Source organism: Salvelinus namaycush, chromosome 18 (assembly GCF_016432855.1).
Source record: "Salvelinus namaycush isolate Seneca chromosome 18, SaNama_1.0, whole genome shotgun sequence".
NCBI classification, from domain to species: domain Eukaryota; kingdom Metazoa; phylum Chordata; class Actinopteri; order Salmoniformes; family Salmonidae; genus Salvelinus; species Salvelinus namaycush.
Genome location: NC_052324.1, coordinates 42,275,246 through 42,293,573, shown reverse-complemented (window position 1 = coordinate 42,293,573; position 18,328 = coordinate 42,275,246). Strand labels below are relative to the sequence as shown.

The 18,328-nt window shown below is 38.4% G+C and overlaps 1 protein-coding gene and 1 pseudogene across 6 annotated transcripts in view; one reads left to right on the top strand and one right to left on the bottom strand.

Moving 5' to 3' along the window:
• The first annotated feature begins 1,561 nt into the window (after positions 1–1,561).
• Positions 1,562–11,731, top strand: LOC120062824 (annotated as a pseudogene).
• Positions 11,732–17,027: 5,296 nt separating this feature from the next.
• The window catches only part of rasgef1ba (RasGEF domain family, member 1Ba), a 62,613-nt gene continuing 61,312 nt past the window's right edge, over positions 17,028–18,328 (bottom strand). For all 6 annotated transcript variants that reach the window (XR_005478500.1, XR_005478501.1, XR_005478502.1 and 3 more), the window contains exon 14: positions 17,028–17,624. Coding sequence is in view for 2 of the 6 variants with exons in the window: in XM_039013836.1 (XP_038869764.1) it covers positions 17,600–17,624 (25 nt within the window). In the remaining 4 variants the exon portion in view is untranslated. The remainder of the gene's footprint in view (positions 17,625–18,328) is intronic.

The window sequence follows — 18,328 nt, the reverse complement described above, 5'->3', positions numbered from 1 at the left end:
AGTACAAGGTCAAGCTGCGATGAAATATGTGTCAATTACTCTAGTCCCCAAAACGTTATACTCCATGATCAAAACAAATAAGGTAATAGGGGAAACCCCTGCCTTGTACCTAGATAATTCTACGACCAATAGTCCTACTCTGTAAATCAATCAATTTTTTATTTTATTTTACATTTATGTTACCAGGTAAGTTGCCTGAGAACACATTTTCACTTACTGCAAAGACCTGGGAAATAGTTAGAGGGGAGAAGAGGGGGGGTGAATGAGCCAATTGTAAACTGAGGATGTTTAAGCTGAACACACCTATATTTCATCACTGCAGGACAAGCATTAAATCAAATTAATATGTATTCTCCATGATGTAGTTTAATTGACATTTAATGTTGATTTTACTGTATTTTAATTGAGTTGGACCTTAGAAATCAATGGAAAGTCACGTTGACCTGAGGAATTTGAACCTAGTTTTAATATGCTTCATATCATTACCCTTTGAACTGTCTGGATTATAAAATGCAATTGAACAAGTCATTTTCATAGTATCCCCAAGAGAAACCACAAGATAACGTCTTGACTGAGGTCAGTTTAGTGTCTTAATATAAGTGATTCGATTTAAAACGAGGTAAGAGTATTTTTAAATCAAATCCAGGTCAGTTTTATTCATGGAAATGTTATGTTGTTTGGTTACATTTTATATTTCAGAACTGGGCATAAGTAGTTTCATAAGTAGTTTCTTTCAATCTATCTACCCAAGCGGGGGGAAAAAAGTATATTTTAATATATTACAAGTATACTGAAGTATACTTAAAAATACTACAAATTCATGTAATATACTTTAAATAGGATATGCACTTTTCTAGTATATCTTAAGTATACTATACATATACTATCATTACACTTCAACACACTTATTAAAGATGTATTTGCATTGTTTTTCCGTCTTTAAGTATACTGTATGTTCACTAGCATTACACTTAAAGGTGCACTATGCAGAAATCGCTGCGCCATTTTCTGGTTGCTAAAATTAGAATAGTTTGCACAATTTTAGTTTATGTGACAAAACAAGCAAGTATAGTGTAGAGAATCAGTGTACACTCTAAACCGCTGTGAAATATATTTTCCAAAACCAAAAATATTGTACTTTCAGCTGTTTGAAGCTGGTGTACAAAATCGAAAGTAAAAGATGCTAAAATGTAGATAATTTATGTATTTATAATATTTAAATGTTAATAACAAAACACTTATTAAGTTAGCATTAAATGCATTAAATCTATTTAAAATTGTTCCAGTTTAGATCATTTTAAATATACTCAAGTATATTTATCACAGACATACTTCTGTATACTTAAATACATTGATGAACTATGACATCTGCTTGGGTATCTATCTATCTATCTATCTATCTATCTATCTATCTATCTATCTATCTATCTATCTATCTATCTATCTATCTAGCTATATATCTATCTATCTAGAGAAAACATTTAGGGAAATTGCAGTTGTTTCATTTAATCTAAATGGTATTCATTAGGCCCTATCTCTTGGATTTCAGACGGGAAAAGAAATGTCAGATGATGAAGATGGACCTAGGTGGGACAACATGATTTAAATTTTTGGTTTTTAATGACAAAGGCATACTATTTTCTATCTGTTATTGCACTCTCGCAGCACAATAATAAAAAATAATCTGTACCACAACAGTTTCACATCGGCTGCATTTTCAATCAATTTAGCCATACATTAGTCTATCAACAAATTAACCATTTAACATGTCATTGTTCTGTACCCCTGACATACCCCCAGCATGTTTCAAGACCAGTTGGCGAAGAAGGTCCGGCCCTTCATTGAATTAATAGACTACCTGAGATCCATTGGGATAGAGAAGGAGCTGCCCCTGCCATCCGTTGCTGTGGTGGGAGACCAGAGTTCGGGAAAGAGCTCTGTGCTTGAAGCCCTTTCGGGAGTGGCACTGCCCAGAGGAAATGGTAAGTATTATGTGAACACAAAGTTATTATCAAACTGTGAAGAATTTTTTAATGTAGGCTATAGCATAACCTGTTGATTGTTCTCTTAGAATTGTCATGATTTATCACTGAGAGACTATTTAACAAACCCTATCTGACATTTAACATTATTGGTAGTGTATGTCTTGTCAGGGCATTAAGTTAGACATGACAGAGTTATATTATCATATCATGATCTGTCATTAGTTCGGCCTTGTTTCCCATCCAGGTATTGTCACCAGGTGTCCACTGGAACTCAGACTCTGTTATGTCAGTGGAGTGGTATGGAAGGCTGTCATCTCATACAAAAACAAAACCTTTGAATTTGATGACCGAGAAGAAGTCGCGAGACACGTTGAGCAAGGTATGATGGGTAAAAACGAGAATGGATTTAGACCAGCAACTACCTCTTTGAGGAGCACACCCAGTCGCTCTCCGGGAGAATGGTTGACCAACCCCTGGTTTACACAGTGTACGATTGTGATATCATGGATTTTCCTTTGTCCTTTGTGTTTTTTAACAGTTTTTTCTGTGCATGAGGCAGATATATTCCATCACCATTTTCACATTGATTTCACAGCCCAGAATGAGTTAGCTGGAAGGGGAGTGGGGATATGTGAAGATCTGATCACTCTCAAAATCAAGTCTTCCACGGTGTGTGATCTCACTCTGATTGACTTACCTGGGATCGCCAGGGTACCAGTACCAGGACAACCAGAGGACATTGAAGCCCAAGTGAGTCTCGAGTTGATCACTTTTTTGGAGTTTGTCCAGATAGACTTGCTTGGTTATCTCGTACTGTAGTTCTTCATAACAGTCCACCATTTTGATTACGGAGGTTTAACTTCATACAGATGTGGATTAACCTTAAAATGAGTCATGTTTCTGTTGTTTCCTGGTAATGATTAGTAGAAGGTGAAGGAAAGGAAAGTATACTGTAGGAAAGGAAACCAGTGTTATTTCTGATTAGGTACCACGTAATGATAATGTTCCACGTAATGATAAGGTACCACGTAATGGTAATGTACCACGTAATGATAATGTTCCACGTAATGATAAGGTACCACGTAATGGTAATGTACCGCGTAATGGTAATGTACCACGTAATGGTAATGTACCACGTAATGATAATGTACCACATAATGATTATGTACCACGTAATGATAATGTACCACGTAATGATAAGGTACCACGTAATGGTAATGTACCGCGTAATGGTAATGTACCACGTAATGGTAATGTACCACGTAATGATAAGGTACCACGTAATGATTATGTACCACGTAATGGTAATGTACCACGTAATGGTAATGTACCACATAATGGTAATGTACCGCATAATGATAATGTACCACATAATGGTAATGTACCACGTAATGATAATGTTCCACGTAATGATAATGTGCCGCGTAATGGCAATGTACCGCGTAATGGTAATGCACCACGTAATGGTAATGACCCACGTAATGTACCGCGTAATGGTAATATACCACATAATGATAATGTACCACACAATGTACCACGTAATGGTAATGTACCACGTAATGTACTGCGTAATGGTAATGTACTGCGTAATGGTAATGTACCACGGAATGATAATGTACCACGTAATGATAATGTACCACGTAATGGTAATGTACCACATAATGGTAATGTACAACGTAATGGTAATGTACCACGGAATGGTAATGTACCACGTAATGGTAATGTACCACGTAATGGTAATGTACCACGTAATGGTAATGTACCACGTGGCTCCCTGGACAGTTATGCTCTTCTACTTTTTCCGCAGATCAAAAGTCTAATCATGAAATACATTTCGAAAAAGAAAACCATTAACTTAGTGGTGATACCATGTTATAATGACATAGCAACAACAGAAGCCCTGAAAATGGTGCAAAAAGTGGATCCTGAAGGAACAAGAACTCTGGGTAAAGAAATTATAAAGATGAGCCTTTTAAAACATTTTTTTTTTTATTTTTTTTTTTACAGTTGATGAAAATGGTTATAGTCACAATTAAGCACTTAGATATCTATGTATTGTAACGCTTTTAATTTCTCTCATTTGGTCTTCCAGCCATTCTGACAAAGCCAGACCTGATAGACAAGGGGACGGAGAAGGATGTGTTGGAAATTGTCCGCAATAAAACCCTTCCACTCAATATGGGTTACGTCATTGTGAAATGTCGTGGTCAGAAGCAGATTGATGATAAAATGTCCATAGCTCAGGCACTTGAAGAGGAGTCGGACTTCTTTCAAGATCACGAGCACTTCAGGTCAAATTTCTAATCAAATCAACAACAACAACAACAAAAAACAAATGGCACATGCGACGAATATACAACTGGTGTAGACTTTACTCTGAAATGCTTGCTTACGAGCCCTTCCCAAAGATGCAGAGTTTAAAAATAATAATAATACAAAATAAAATAGTAAGACGAGGAATATGATAAAATACACAAGAATGGAGTTATATACAGGAAGTACCAGATCAATGTGGAGTTATATACAGGAAGTACCAGATCAATTTGGAGCTATATACAGGAAGTACCAGTACCAGATCAATGTGGAGCTATATACAGGAAGTACCAGTACCAGATCAATGTGGAGCTATATACAGAAAGTACCAGTACCAGATCAATGTGGAGCTATATACAGGAAGTACCAGTACCAGATCAATGTGGAGCTATATACAGGAAGTACCAGTACCAGATCAATGTGGAGCTATATACAGGAAGTACCAGTACCAGATCAATGTGGAGCTATATACAGGGAGTACCAGTAGCAGATCAATGTGGAGCTATATACAGGAAGTACCAGTACCAGATCAATGTGGAGCTATATACAGAAAGTACCAGTACCAGATCAATGTGGAGCTATATACAGGGAGTACCAGTACCAGATCAATGTGGAGCTATATACAGGGAGTACCAGTACCAGATCAATGTGGAGCTATATACAGGAAGTACCAGTACCAGATCAATGTGGAGCTATATACAGGGAGTACCAGTGCCAGATCACTGTTCAGATGTACAAGGCATTTGATCGTACCTATGGTAGCCTGTAGCGTTTTGTAAAGTACGTTTGAATTGTTGTTTTTCAAATGCATTATGCTATGATTAACCATTAAAACCTTTTTAATAGCAAGCAATGACTTTCAACTTATTGTCTTGCTGGAAGATCCACTTGCGGCAAGTCTCAATGGTACTTCACCCACGTTAAGTTCAACGGCGTCATGAACTGTAACAAGTACCAGGACATTTTGGCCAGACACCTTTTTGCGTCTGCCAGGAGGCTGAATCGTGTCCGCAAGTGGACCTTCCAGCAAGACAATAACCCCAAGCACACATCAAAATCCACAAAGAAATGGTTAATTGACCCCAAAATCAAAATGTTGCAATGTCCACCTCAGTCTCCTGACTTGAACCCCATTGAAAACCTGTGGTTTGAATTGAAGAGGGCAGTCTATAAGCGCAGATGAAGGATATCAAGGATCTGGAATGCTGTGATAAAGGCCCCTCCCAATCTGTTCTCCATTCTCAAAAAAACATTTTATAAAAAGGCTCAGTGCCATTATCCTGGCAAGGTGAGGTATTGAAAACAGGTGTGCCAGTAATTTTGAAAAACATGGTTTTACTTATTAAACAAAATATCTTTCTCTGAGCAATTGGGTTAGTATAAAATAATATAATTTTCATTCTTTTTAGAATACAATATAGCTCAGTATTTTTTATTATATATTTTATACGGCATATTTTGCTCATATTTATCAAGGGTGCCAATAAATTGTGGACCTAACTGTACATGTTTACATATTACTGTGATTACATCTTTGTAACACTTTAAAATGTGTTAATTAAATTCCTCTCCTTTTCAATGTATAGATCCCTCCTACTTGAGGAAAGGGCAACCACCAAGCACCTAGCCACAAAGCTCACCTATACGCTGGTCAACCACATCAAAGTTAGTCCAACCACGTGCTATTATCATTCGATCATCTGTCCTTTACCTTATGCCTCATGTACACCCAGGTCTGGTGCCTGACAGCCTGTTTAAGTTGTGTATTTGTTTTTGGTCAGAAATCCCTACCAGAGATGTCAAATCAGATTAAAAAGCAGCTGTGGAACGTGAGGAAGGCATTGGTAGACTGTGAGGGTGGGCCTCCCTCCGACCCTGCAGAGAGGAAGGAGTTCCTCATTGAGGTAAGTAACCATTCACCTTTCTCTGTCTTTCACCTGTCATGATTGATCAGCTTTGGAAGATTCTTCTCTGTACAATAGTCTTCACCTATACTATGACATCTTAAATATACATATTTTTCTTCGTCTGTCCCAAATGTTAAGTCTATGTTGACTAATATAAAGCACTTCTGCTATATTTCCTACTGTTCAATGGTCAGTCCAATTTAAACCAATCCAATGGTGCCCATTGATTCGTCAAGAGTATACAGTAAGTTATGAAAGCCTTATGTAGGGGTCCACTAAAAATGACTTGTTACATTCAATAAAATAAACACCTTATATTACAATATTATATTCTATGGAAAGTTATGCATCTTACTTGTTATGTTAATTTTGCGTTACTTTCCTAAAAGAATAAAACTCTCACAAGGACGCTTCGCAAAGGAAACACGTTGGTTTACACATCAATAGCTGATGCGTTAGGATGCTAATCGGAAACTCTGAGATACGAGTTAGAAATAGCTACTAGAACGATCCTCCGAGTTCGGAATGGAAAACCTCGGACCAGAATGATCCTCCGAGTTCGGAATGGAAAACCTCGGACCAGAACGATCCTCCGAGTTCGGAATGGAAAACCTCGGACCAGAATGATTATACCGAGTTTGCGCGTTGTTTATGTTTCATCACGGACCTTTCACCTTTCCGACCAAAAGATGGTAAAACATATTGACAACCCCAATAACATGGACAATGTATCTAGTTTGACACAATGTCAACATAAGCAAGCTAATATTATTAGCAATGTTAGCCAGCTTAGTCACATCTAGCTAAAATCTAGTTAAAATCTCTTTGGTTTCATTGTTTTTCCGACTTCAAAAGCACTCGAATGCATTCACCAACTACGAGTTCCCCAGAAAAGGATCCAAACACACCATTAGTAGGAATAAAGTCTTTTTTTCTCCATACAAATAACACAACGTTGTTAATATTATTGCTCAAATTTAAAACATTACATTGTACCCTGTGTTGTGTTGCTACCATGTTGTTGTCATGTTGTGTTGCTACCATGTTGTTGTCATGTTGTGTTGCTACCATGTTGTTGTCATGTTGTGTTGCTACCATGCTGTGTTGTCATGTTGTTTTGCTACCATGCTGTGTTGTAATGTTGTGTTGCTACCATGTTGTTGTCATGTTGTTTTGCTACCATGCTGTGTTGTCATGTTGTGTTGCTACCATGTTGTTGTCATGTTGTGTTGCTACCATGTTGTTGTCATGTTGTGTTGCTACCATGTTGTTGTAATGTTGTGTTGCTACCATGCTGTGTTGTAATGTTGTGATGCTACCATGTTGTTGTCATGTTGTGTTGCTACCATGTTGTTGTCATGTTGTGTTGCTACCATGTTGTTGTCATGTTGTGTTGCTACCATGCTGTGTTGTAATGTTGTGTTGCTACCATGTTGTTGTCATGTTGTGTTGCTACCATGTTGTTGTCATGTTGTGTTGCTACCATGCTGTGTTGTCATGTTGTGATGCTACCATGTTGTTGTCATGTTGTGTTGCTACCATGCTGTGTTGTAATGTTGTGTTGCTACCATGTTGTTGTCATGTTGTGTTGCTACCATGCTGTGTTGTCATGTTGTGATGCTACCATGTTGTTGTCATGTTGTGTTGCTACCATGCTGTGTTGTAATGTTGTGTTGCTACCATGTTGTTGTCATGTTGTGTTGCTACCATGCTGTGTTGTAATGTTGTGTTGCTACCATGTTGTTGTCATGTTGTGTTGCTACCATGCTGTGTTGTAATGTTGTGTTGCTACCATGTTGTTGTCATGTTGTGTTGCTACCATGCTGTGTTGTCATGTTGTGATGCTACCATGTTGTTGTCATGTTGTGTTGCTACCATGTTGTTGTTGTGTTGCTACCATGCTGTGTTGTCATGTTGTGTTGCTACCATGCTGTGTTGTCATGTTGTGATGCTACCATGTTGTTGTCATGTTGTGTTGCTACCATGTTGTTGTTGTGTTGCTACCATGCTGTGTTGTCATGTGTTGCTGCCTTGCTATTTTGTTGTCTTAGGTCTCTCTTTATGTAATGTTGTGTTGTCTCTCTTGTCGTGATGTGTGTTTTGTCTTATATTTATATATATTTTTTAATTAAAAAAATATATTTTTAATCCCAGCCCCTGTCCCCGCAGGAGGCCTTTTGCCTTTTGGTAGGATGTCATTGTAAATAAGAATGTGTTCTTAACGGACTTGCCTAGTTAAATAAAGGTTAAATAAACATTGTTACTCAAAGTAATACGATAACTAATTTTAGGTCTTTAAAAGAGGATTAAATGTGAACTACAGAAGAGTCAGAAGGTGTTTATTGTGTTATGTGTTTGTGTTATTTTTCTCCCTTCAGATCATAACAGATTTCAATGAGAAGATTACTCATCTGTCCACAGGGGATAATATTGACGAGGAAAATCTATTTGTCCTCATGCGAAGTGACTTTGCAGATTGGATGGAATGTCTTAAAAACCTCAAGTCAAATTGTAGGTACACTTTTGAATAGACAGGCTATTGCTCAACATGTCCATATCCATAACTTGTACTGATACTACAGTACACAGATATGTACAGTAGTATTGTTAACTGTGTAAGACACACAACCAGTAAGATGCACAACAATAAATTGGTGAGTAAACATTGATCGTTGTTCGTGGTGAAGAAAGAAAATGTCCCTTTTATTTTCAAAGCATTTTTCTCCGATAGGTCAGTAAACGCCATCTACAGGCATTTACCCTCTACTACACCACTTTGTACAACAAAATTAATCAATCATAATATTATTGTTATTATACTAATAGTAACGTCATACAAAAAGTAATTATAATCAATTATATTTTCCAAAATTATTAACATTTACAATTTCTCTAAATCTGTTTTTTCTCGATTTAGATCATGAAGTAGTGCAACAAGTGGTGGATGAATATGATCAGAAGCACAGGAGAAGTGAGCTGCCAGGTTTCACTAACTACATGGTATTTAAACGCGTTGTTCAAAAACTAGTGGCTGAATTTAGGAATCCAGCTACGACGACACTCCAGAAAATCAGAGGTAACTGACCAGAAGCCCGAGATTTCATGTGATGTCCCATAGTGCATTGCATTTTCTGGAAGTCCCTTCATTGCACCTGTGAAATGTATTGTTGTGATGCATCATGTATGGGGGCTCTATGGAACTTCTGACAAGACAAACATGCTTATTAAGCGCCCAGGAAAGGAAGTTTTGGTGAATCAGCTATAACTAAAAGGTAAATAGAAAATAATGTTAAGTTACATTTTGTGTATCCCTTTAACAAATGCATTCCTTTGTGTTTTTCAGAATTGGTGCATACACAATTTGTTAATTTGTCCAAAGTCAGCTTCGAGAATTTCTTATCTTCAGCACGTCTCAATGGTAATGGCAATAATAATTTGTTAATAAGACCGTTAAAAACATATGTTTTATTTACACAAATTATGCCGTCTAATAGTACCCAGTTGTTTTAAATGTTTGTCTGTTTTACATTAAATACATGTACACTGTATTCTGTATTTTGATGTGAGGTCGATGTTCTAGCAGGCAGGAATACATGAGATAAAGCAAAAAAAAAAAAAAAAAAAAAGACTTAATGTAGAATTACAGTTTACATGTGGGTTATTTTGTAGCCTGAATCTGTCTCTGAAACAATAACAGTATTACAATGCCTTCCTGCATCCAAAGTTAGTAGTTTTTGTCCTCGTGGTAATTTAGGGCTTGATTTTAACTCGTATCACCGAAGTTCAGCGCTATAGGTCAATTGAAGGCATTGTTCAGGCGTATTCACGGTAAACGCTGAATACGTCAGCTCAATCGGAAAATTGCATTTAAATGGCAATACGGGTTGAATAGAGCTGAACATCCACAATACAGTCTGAATAGAGAGAGAGCACTTACTCTTTGTTTGAACTCATAGAAAAACATTGAAAACATCCAGGAACGGCAGTCAAACATAGTGATGAAGAGGATCGAGGAGCAGTTTAAAATGGAGATGCAGGTCTACACACAGGATGAAATCTTCTTTGAAACGTTGAATCCAGAGGAGGAAACCCCAGACTGCTCCGGTTACGACACCAGGAGCAAATACCCTGAGCTGCTCAAGGCATACTATGAGGTAGAATGCACTACCAACTTGGCACAGACGTCAATTCAACGTCTATTCCACATTGGTTCTAACGTAATTTCCTTTGAAATGACGTTGATTCAACAAGTGTGTGAGTTTCAATTTGGAGATATAAAGTACACTACCTAAATACAGGAGGATATATGCCCGGAAGAAAAGCATGCAGCATCTAACAGTTATTGCACTCAAGTAACTCAAATTAATCTGACTCTGGATAAATGGAAAAAACGGCTTAATTTCACAGTATCCCTTTAACCTTAGTGGTTAAAATACCCATAGTCACTAATTAACCCCTAACATCTCCCCACTAACTAACCTATAACCACTAACTAACTAACTAACCGATTGCTAGCTCTGAATTTAACATGCTAGTTCTGACAATCTCGGTTAACCAAGGAACTTAAAGTCTCACGTAATTGGTCAGCTGCTCAATGAAGTTCTGAGTCCATACGTGTTAAGAGAAGCGATGCAGTGATCGAGGCGCTCCATCATCTGTCTCTTTACAAGTTACGGGACGTTTATGGGCCGGATGTACCCCTCCCCCTTCCTGAAATACAAAAACAAATACTAACATCTGTGAAATCGTGATTTGTCTAAATAACCAGTGATGAAAAAAAAACAAGCACTGGAGCTATTGCTGCTCGTTGACCAATAGTATAAAGACATACCTAACATGCATGTTTACGTAGTCTGGCCACGAGAGATTAGCCCTGACAAAACAGAATTGTCAGTTTTCACTCTAGGTCTCACTTAAACTTTCTTTTCCTCTCCTTACCGCCTCACCTCTCCCTACCGCCTCACCTCTCCTGCCTCGCCTCTCTCTCTCTCAGATCGTGGTGCAGAGAATGGCAGACCAGGTGCCCATGCTGATCAGTTACTTCATCCTGAAGGAGTCAGCCAAGATCCTTTGCAGTAAGATGTTGGGCCTGCTGAACAGCGACGACTTGGACGAGATGCTGAAGGAGGAATCAGAGATTGGCCGAAGAAGATCAGCCTTGCAGGCCCGTGTGGAGCGTCTTGGACTGGCCAATGACAAGATCAGTAGCCTATGAGAACAGAGTAGGTTTTTGACAATGCCAAAAATCTGAGATTTTGTCACCGAATATTAGTTTTAAGTATAATCTGATTCAATTTTTACACAAACATGTTTTGATGTCATTCCTACTTTACAAATGGTCTACAGACAAGCAAAATACACTGTTTTATTTGAAGAGGCAGTAATGGCCAAATGCAACGTCTTTAAATAATAATGATGATGATGATGATGACGACGCTATATCTTGTATATTCCTATTCAACAGAAATGTGAGTAATATGATTCCCCGGTCTCAAAATGTTTCCAGATCAAATGCTCATGAACTGTGAAAAATAACCTCATTAAAAAAAAGTAGGGGCAGCTTCAGTATATTCTCTACCAGTAGTCCACTGTCAGTGATTTTATAGGGTTAATACAGCACCTAACCACCATACAGATAGAGATTCCTCTGTCAACTCAGGTTGATACAAGGTCAAGCCATGAAATATGTCAATTCACATGGAAATTGAATTTGTCTGATAGGTAATAATCATGAACAACAGACTCCATTAACTTAAGCATTTTTTTATTTATTAACTTTTGTCACTTTCTCTTCTAATAACTAACTCAGTAATAAAACAGGTGATCTATTCCAGCTTAACAGTCCAAATACAAAAAAACAGGGAAAACAGAAGAAGTATTTACACAGTCAAACCACATTATCATGTAGAGAGGAGAAACTGAAAAAGACAAGGCAAAGCTATTCGTCAGTCAATGGCTGCGTTCCAGAACGACTACATTGCAGACGCCTGGACAGTTATCAGCTTTGCCACGCCTGCAATGTAATGGGCCTGGAACGTGACCAATATATTTCACTTCAAAGTGTATACTAGAATCCGAAAAATTAAGTGTTCTCATACAAACCTGAACCAAAAATAATCCGTTTAGGGAAAAATCTGATAATTATGAAATGTACCTGGTACAAAATGATATAACAAATACAATTAAATATTTGTAAATATCCATAATATGAAATAACGACGACTACAGAGAGGATCATAAATAAAACGAATATGATGAAAATAATAATATGAAGAAAATACAACCTATTAGTAAGAAAGTTTGATCCAGCATTAACTGAGGGGGCAAAAATGTCCAAATCCTCAGCTCACCCACAATCTCCGCTATTACATAAATCAACTCATTCACTCGCTCCACCACAGCACTTACTTAACTCGACCACAAGGGGGCGATACAACCTCAATTTCTATACTACCATTCTCATGGGAGGGGGCATAGTGGTTAGGTACACCACTATCAAAGGATGGATAATCTTGAAGCGTTCAGCACAGGACAGTCCTCCAAAGCTATATTTATTCCATCAAAGTGGCTGGTTAGTGGCAGAACACCATAACAGTGATTATCAGGAACATACTGGTTAGTGGCAGAACATCAAACACTGATTATCAGGAATATATGGCTCGCGTCCCAAATATCACACTATTCTCTATATCAGTGTTTCCCAAACTCGGTCCCGGGGACCTCATTGGGTACACGTTTTCTTTTTTTGCCTTAGCTCTACACAGCTGATTCGAATAATCAAAAGCTTGATGATTAGTTCATTATTTGAATCAGTTGTGTAGTGCTAGGGCAAAAAAGAAAATGTGTACCCAATGAGGTCCCCGGGACCGAGTTTGGGGAAACCCTGCACCTATATAGTGCATTATTTTGACCAGGGCTCAGGTCAAAACTAGTCTACTAATATAGTGAAGACGTTGCCATTTGGGATGCACAAGGTATCTATCGTCACACCATCTTAACATCCCCACCCCCACCCACCCCTCGGTTTCTGCCCATGGCTGAGTGTCCCATTTGATAAAGGATGAGAGGAGAAGGAAGGTGTTGCTTCCTGTTGTAGAGTATCACACAAAGCTTTTATACAAACAAAAATGGACATCATGTTTCCAATCCAACGCACTCAATATTTTAAACATATTGAGCAGTAAAGTTCTCGAGGCCGACCACACCGACTGGAGCAAGAGAGTCAGGTATAACGGTACATGTGACACACACACACAAATAAACATTAGCTTCATATTTTCTATACCAACCCTGCTGTAGGTTAGCTTTGACACCATTATACAGTATACTGATCCCCAGTAAACACAATGCTGGCTTTTAAAGAGATATATATATATATATATATATAGAGAGAGAGATAAATAGAGAGAGAGATGGAGAGAGAGATAGAGATAAATAAAGAGATAGAGGGATATATAGAGAGAGATAGAGATAAATAGAGAGAGAGAGAGATAGAGAGAGAGAGATAAATAGAGAGATAGAGAGAGTCTATCTATATAGGCATATATATATGCCTGCAGGTGACAGCATTCCCTCCCCCATATGCCCCCCTAGGCACAACTATGACAACATAACCAACAAAAACGGGTCACAACTCCTGCAGCTCTGTCGCACGCTGGGTATGTACATAGTCAATGGTAGGCTTCGAGGGGACTCCTATGGTAGGTTCACCTATAGCTCATCTCTTGGCAGTAGCACTGTAGACTACTTTATCACTGACCTCAACCCAGAGTCTCTCAGAGCGTTCACAGTCAGCCCACTGACACCCCTATCAGACCACAGCAAAATCACAGTCTACTTGAACAGAGCAATACTCAATCATGAGGCATCAAAGCCAAAGGAACTGAGTAACATTAAGAAATGCTATAGATGGAAGGAATGCAGTTTGGAAACCTACCAAAAAACAATTAGGCAACAGCAAATTCAATCCCTTTTAGACAACTTCCTGGGTAAAATGTTCCACTGCAATAGTGAAGGTGTAAACTTGGCAGTAGAAAATCTTAACAGTATATTTGACCTCTCAGCTTCCCTATCAAATCTAAAAATCTCAAATAGAAAACCGAAGAAAATGAACAACAATGACAAATGGTTTGATAAAGAATGCAAAAATCTAAGAAATAAATTGAGAAACCTGTCCAACCAAAAACATAGAGACCCGGAAAACCTGAGTCTACGCCTTCACTATGGTGAATCACTAAAACAATACAGAAATACACTACGGAAAAAGAAGGAACAGCACATCAGAAATCAGCTCAATGTAATTGAAGACTCCATAGACTCTAACCAATTCTGGGAAAATTGGAAAACACTAAACAAACAACAACACGAAGAATTATCTATCCAAAATGGAGATGTATGGGTAAACCACTTCTCCAATCTTTTTGGCTCTATAACAAAGAATAAAGAGCAAAAACATATACATGATCAAATACAAATCCTAGAATCAACTATTAAAGACTACCAGAACCCACTGGATTCTCCAATTACCTTGAATGAGTTACAGGACAAAATAAAAACCCTCCAACCCAAAAAGGCCTGTGGTGTTGATGGTATCCTTAATGAAATGATCAAATATACAGACAACAAATTCCAATTGGCTATACTAAAACTCTTTAACATCGTCCTTAGCTCTGGCATCTTCGCCAATATTTGGAACCAAGGACTGATCACCCCAATCCACAAAAGTGGAGACAAATTTGACCCCAATAACTACCGTGGAATATGCGTCAACAGTAACCTTGGGAAAATCCTCTGCATTATCATTAACAGCAGACTCGTACATTTCCTCAATGAAAACAATGTACTGAGCAAATGTCAAATTGGCTTTTTACCAAATTACCGTACAACAGACCATGTATTCACCCTACACACCCTAATTGACAACCAAACAAACCAAAACAAAGGCAAAGTCTTCTCATGCTTTGTTGATTTCAAAAAAGCCTTCGACTCAATTTGGCATGAGGGTCTGCTATACAAATTGATGGAAAGTGGTGTTGGGGGTAAAACATACGACATTATAAAATCCATGTACACAAACAACAAGTGTGCGGTTAAAATTGGCAAAAAACACACACATTTCTTCACACAGGGTCGTGGGGTGAGACAGGGATGCAGCTTAAGCCCCACCCTCTTCAACATATATATCAACGAATTGGCGCGGGCACTAGAACAGTCTGCAGCACCCGGTCTCACCCTACTAGAATCCGAAGTCAAATGTCTACTGTTTGCTGATGATCTGGTGCTTCTGTCACCAACCAAGGAGGGCCTACAGCAGCACCTAGATCTTCTGCACAGATTCTGTCAGACCTGGGCCCTGACAGTAAATCTCAGTAAGACCAAAATAATGGTGTTCCAAAAAAGGTCCAGTCACCAGGACCACAAATTCCATCTAGACACCGTTGCCCTAGAGCACACAAAAAACTATACATACCTCGGCCTAAACATCAGCACCACAGGTAACTTCCACAAAGCTGTGAACGATCTGAGAGACAAGGCAAGAAGGGCCTTCTATGCCATCAAAAGGAACATAAATTTCAACATACCAATTAGGATCTGGCTAAAAATACTTGAATCAGTCATAGAGCCCATTGCCCTTTATGGTTGTGAGGTCTGGGGTCCGCTCACCAACCAAGATTTCACAAAATGGGACAAACACCAAATTGAGACTCTGCATGCAGAATTCTGCAAAAATATCCTCCGTGTACAACGTAGAACACCAAATAATGCATGCAGAGCAGAATTAGGCCGATACCCACTAATTATCAAAATCCAGAAAAGAGCCGTTAAATTCTACAACCACCTAAAAGGAAGCGATTCCCAAACCTTCCATAACAAAGCCATCACCTACAGAGAGATGAACCTGGAGAAGAGTCCCCTAAGCAAGCTGGTCCTAGGGCTCTGTTCACAAACACAAACACACCCCACAGAGCCCCAGGACAACAGCACAATTAGACCCAACCAAATCATGAGAAAACAAAAAGATAATTACTTGACACATTGGAAAGAATTAACAAAAAAACAGAGCAAACTAGAATGCTATTTGGCCCTAAACAGAGAGTACACAGTGGCAGAATACCTGACCACTGTGACTGACCCAAACTTAAGGAAAGCTTTGACTATGTACAGACTCAGTGAGCATAGCCTTGCTATTGAGAAAGGCCGCCGTAGGCAGACATGGCTCTCAAGAGAAGACAGGCTATGTGCACACTGCCCACAAAATGAGGTGGAAACTGAGCTGCACTTCCTAACCTCCTGCCCAATGTATGACCATATTAGAGAGACATATTTCCCTCAGATTACACAGATCCACAAAGAATTTGAAAACAAATCCAATTTTGATAAACTCCCATATCTACTGGGAGAAATTCCACAGTGTGCCATCACAGCAGCAAGATTTGTGACCTGTTGCCACAAGAAAAGGGCAACCAGTGAAGAACAAACACCATTGTAAATACAACCCATATTTATGCTTATTTATTTTAACTTGTGTGCTTTAACCATTTGTACATTGTTACAACACTGTATATATATAATATAACATTTGTAATGTCTTTATTGTTTTGAAACTTCTGTATGTGTAATGTTTACTGTTAATTTGTATTGTTTATTTCACTTTTGTATAATATCTACCTCACTTGCTTTGGCAATGTTAACACATGTTTCCCATGCCAATAAAGCCCCTTGAATTGAATTGAATTGAGAGAGAGATAGATAGAGATAAATAGAGAGAGAGAGAGATAAATAGAGAGAGAGAGATAGATAGAGATAAATAGAGAGAGAGAGAGATAGATAGAGATAAATAGAGAGAGAGAGAGAGATAAATAGAGAGAGAGAGATAGATAGAGATAAATAGAGAGAGAGAGAGAGAGAGAGAGAGCAGCCTGTTCGTTGTACACGTTAGGACTGAATCAGTTGGCCATCCAGCAGCCAACTCTTAACTCCTGTAGAAAGTCAAATACATCTTCAAAATATCCAGAGATTTTCATCAACAGTGTCACCCGGTGTAAATACACGGTGTGTGTTTTGTTACGTTTTCGGCAGACGTGGCCAAAGGACAACAAACAAAAAAAGCATTTCCCTGGACATTCCTCTCCTCCTCACGATGGTCGTAACTTATTATTTATTTGTTTTAAATACAAAAAGTATAGAAATTCATTCAAAGAGATGAAAAAAGCTTTCCTGGAAACATACAACATGAAGAAGACCGAACTCTCCATGACCGGAGAACAGAAAAGTTCCTGTTCTGCTGAACAGAACAGGTCAGATTGTCGTTTTCCCATCCAAACAGGGATTCTGTTATTTGGACACGGCTTGGTTGTCAGACGGGGTTAGGACTTGGTTCCTCCTTCAGAAACTCTAGACTCTACTTAGCAGAGTAGATCTGTGGAACGAGAGAGAAGAGAACATCTATTAGCAAGACATGTAACAGACATCTGATTCAGTGATAATGCCTGAGAAGCTGCTGTTTGGAGGATAGATATATTGGCGTGGGTGTTAGGCCCGAGACAAAGTCGAGGTCTGGCAAACCCTGCCATTATATCCTCCCAATACCAGCTTCGAGGGCATTATCAATTTTTTACAACGGGGTTACCAACATATTCAAACAATGATTGATATACAGTACCAGTCAAAAGATTTGATACAGCTACTCATTCAAGGGGTTTTCTTTATTTTTACTATTTTCTACATTGTAGAATAATAGTGAAGACATTAAAACTATGAAATAACACGTATGGAATCATGTAGTAACCAAACAAGATACAAGTATTTGAGATTCCTCAAAGTAGCCACCCTTTGCCTTGATGACAGCTTTGCACACTCTTGGCATTCTCTCAACCAGCTTCATGAGGTAGTCACCTGGAATGCATTTCAATTAACAGGTGTGCCTTGTTAAAAGTTAATTTGTGGAATTTCTTTCCTTCTTAATGCGTTTGAGCCAATCAGTTGTGTTGTGACAAGGTAGGGGTGGTATACAGATAGCCCTATTTGGTAAAAGACCAAGTCCATATTATGGCAAGAACACCTCAAATAAGCAAAGAAAAATGACAGTCCATCCTTACTTTAAGACATGAAGGTCAGTCAATA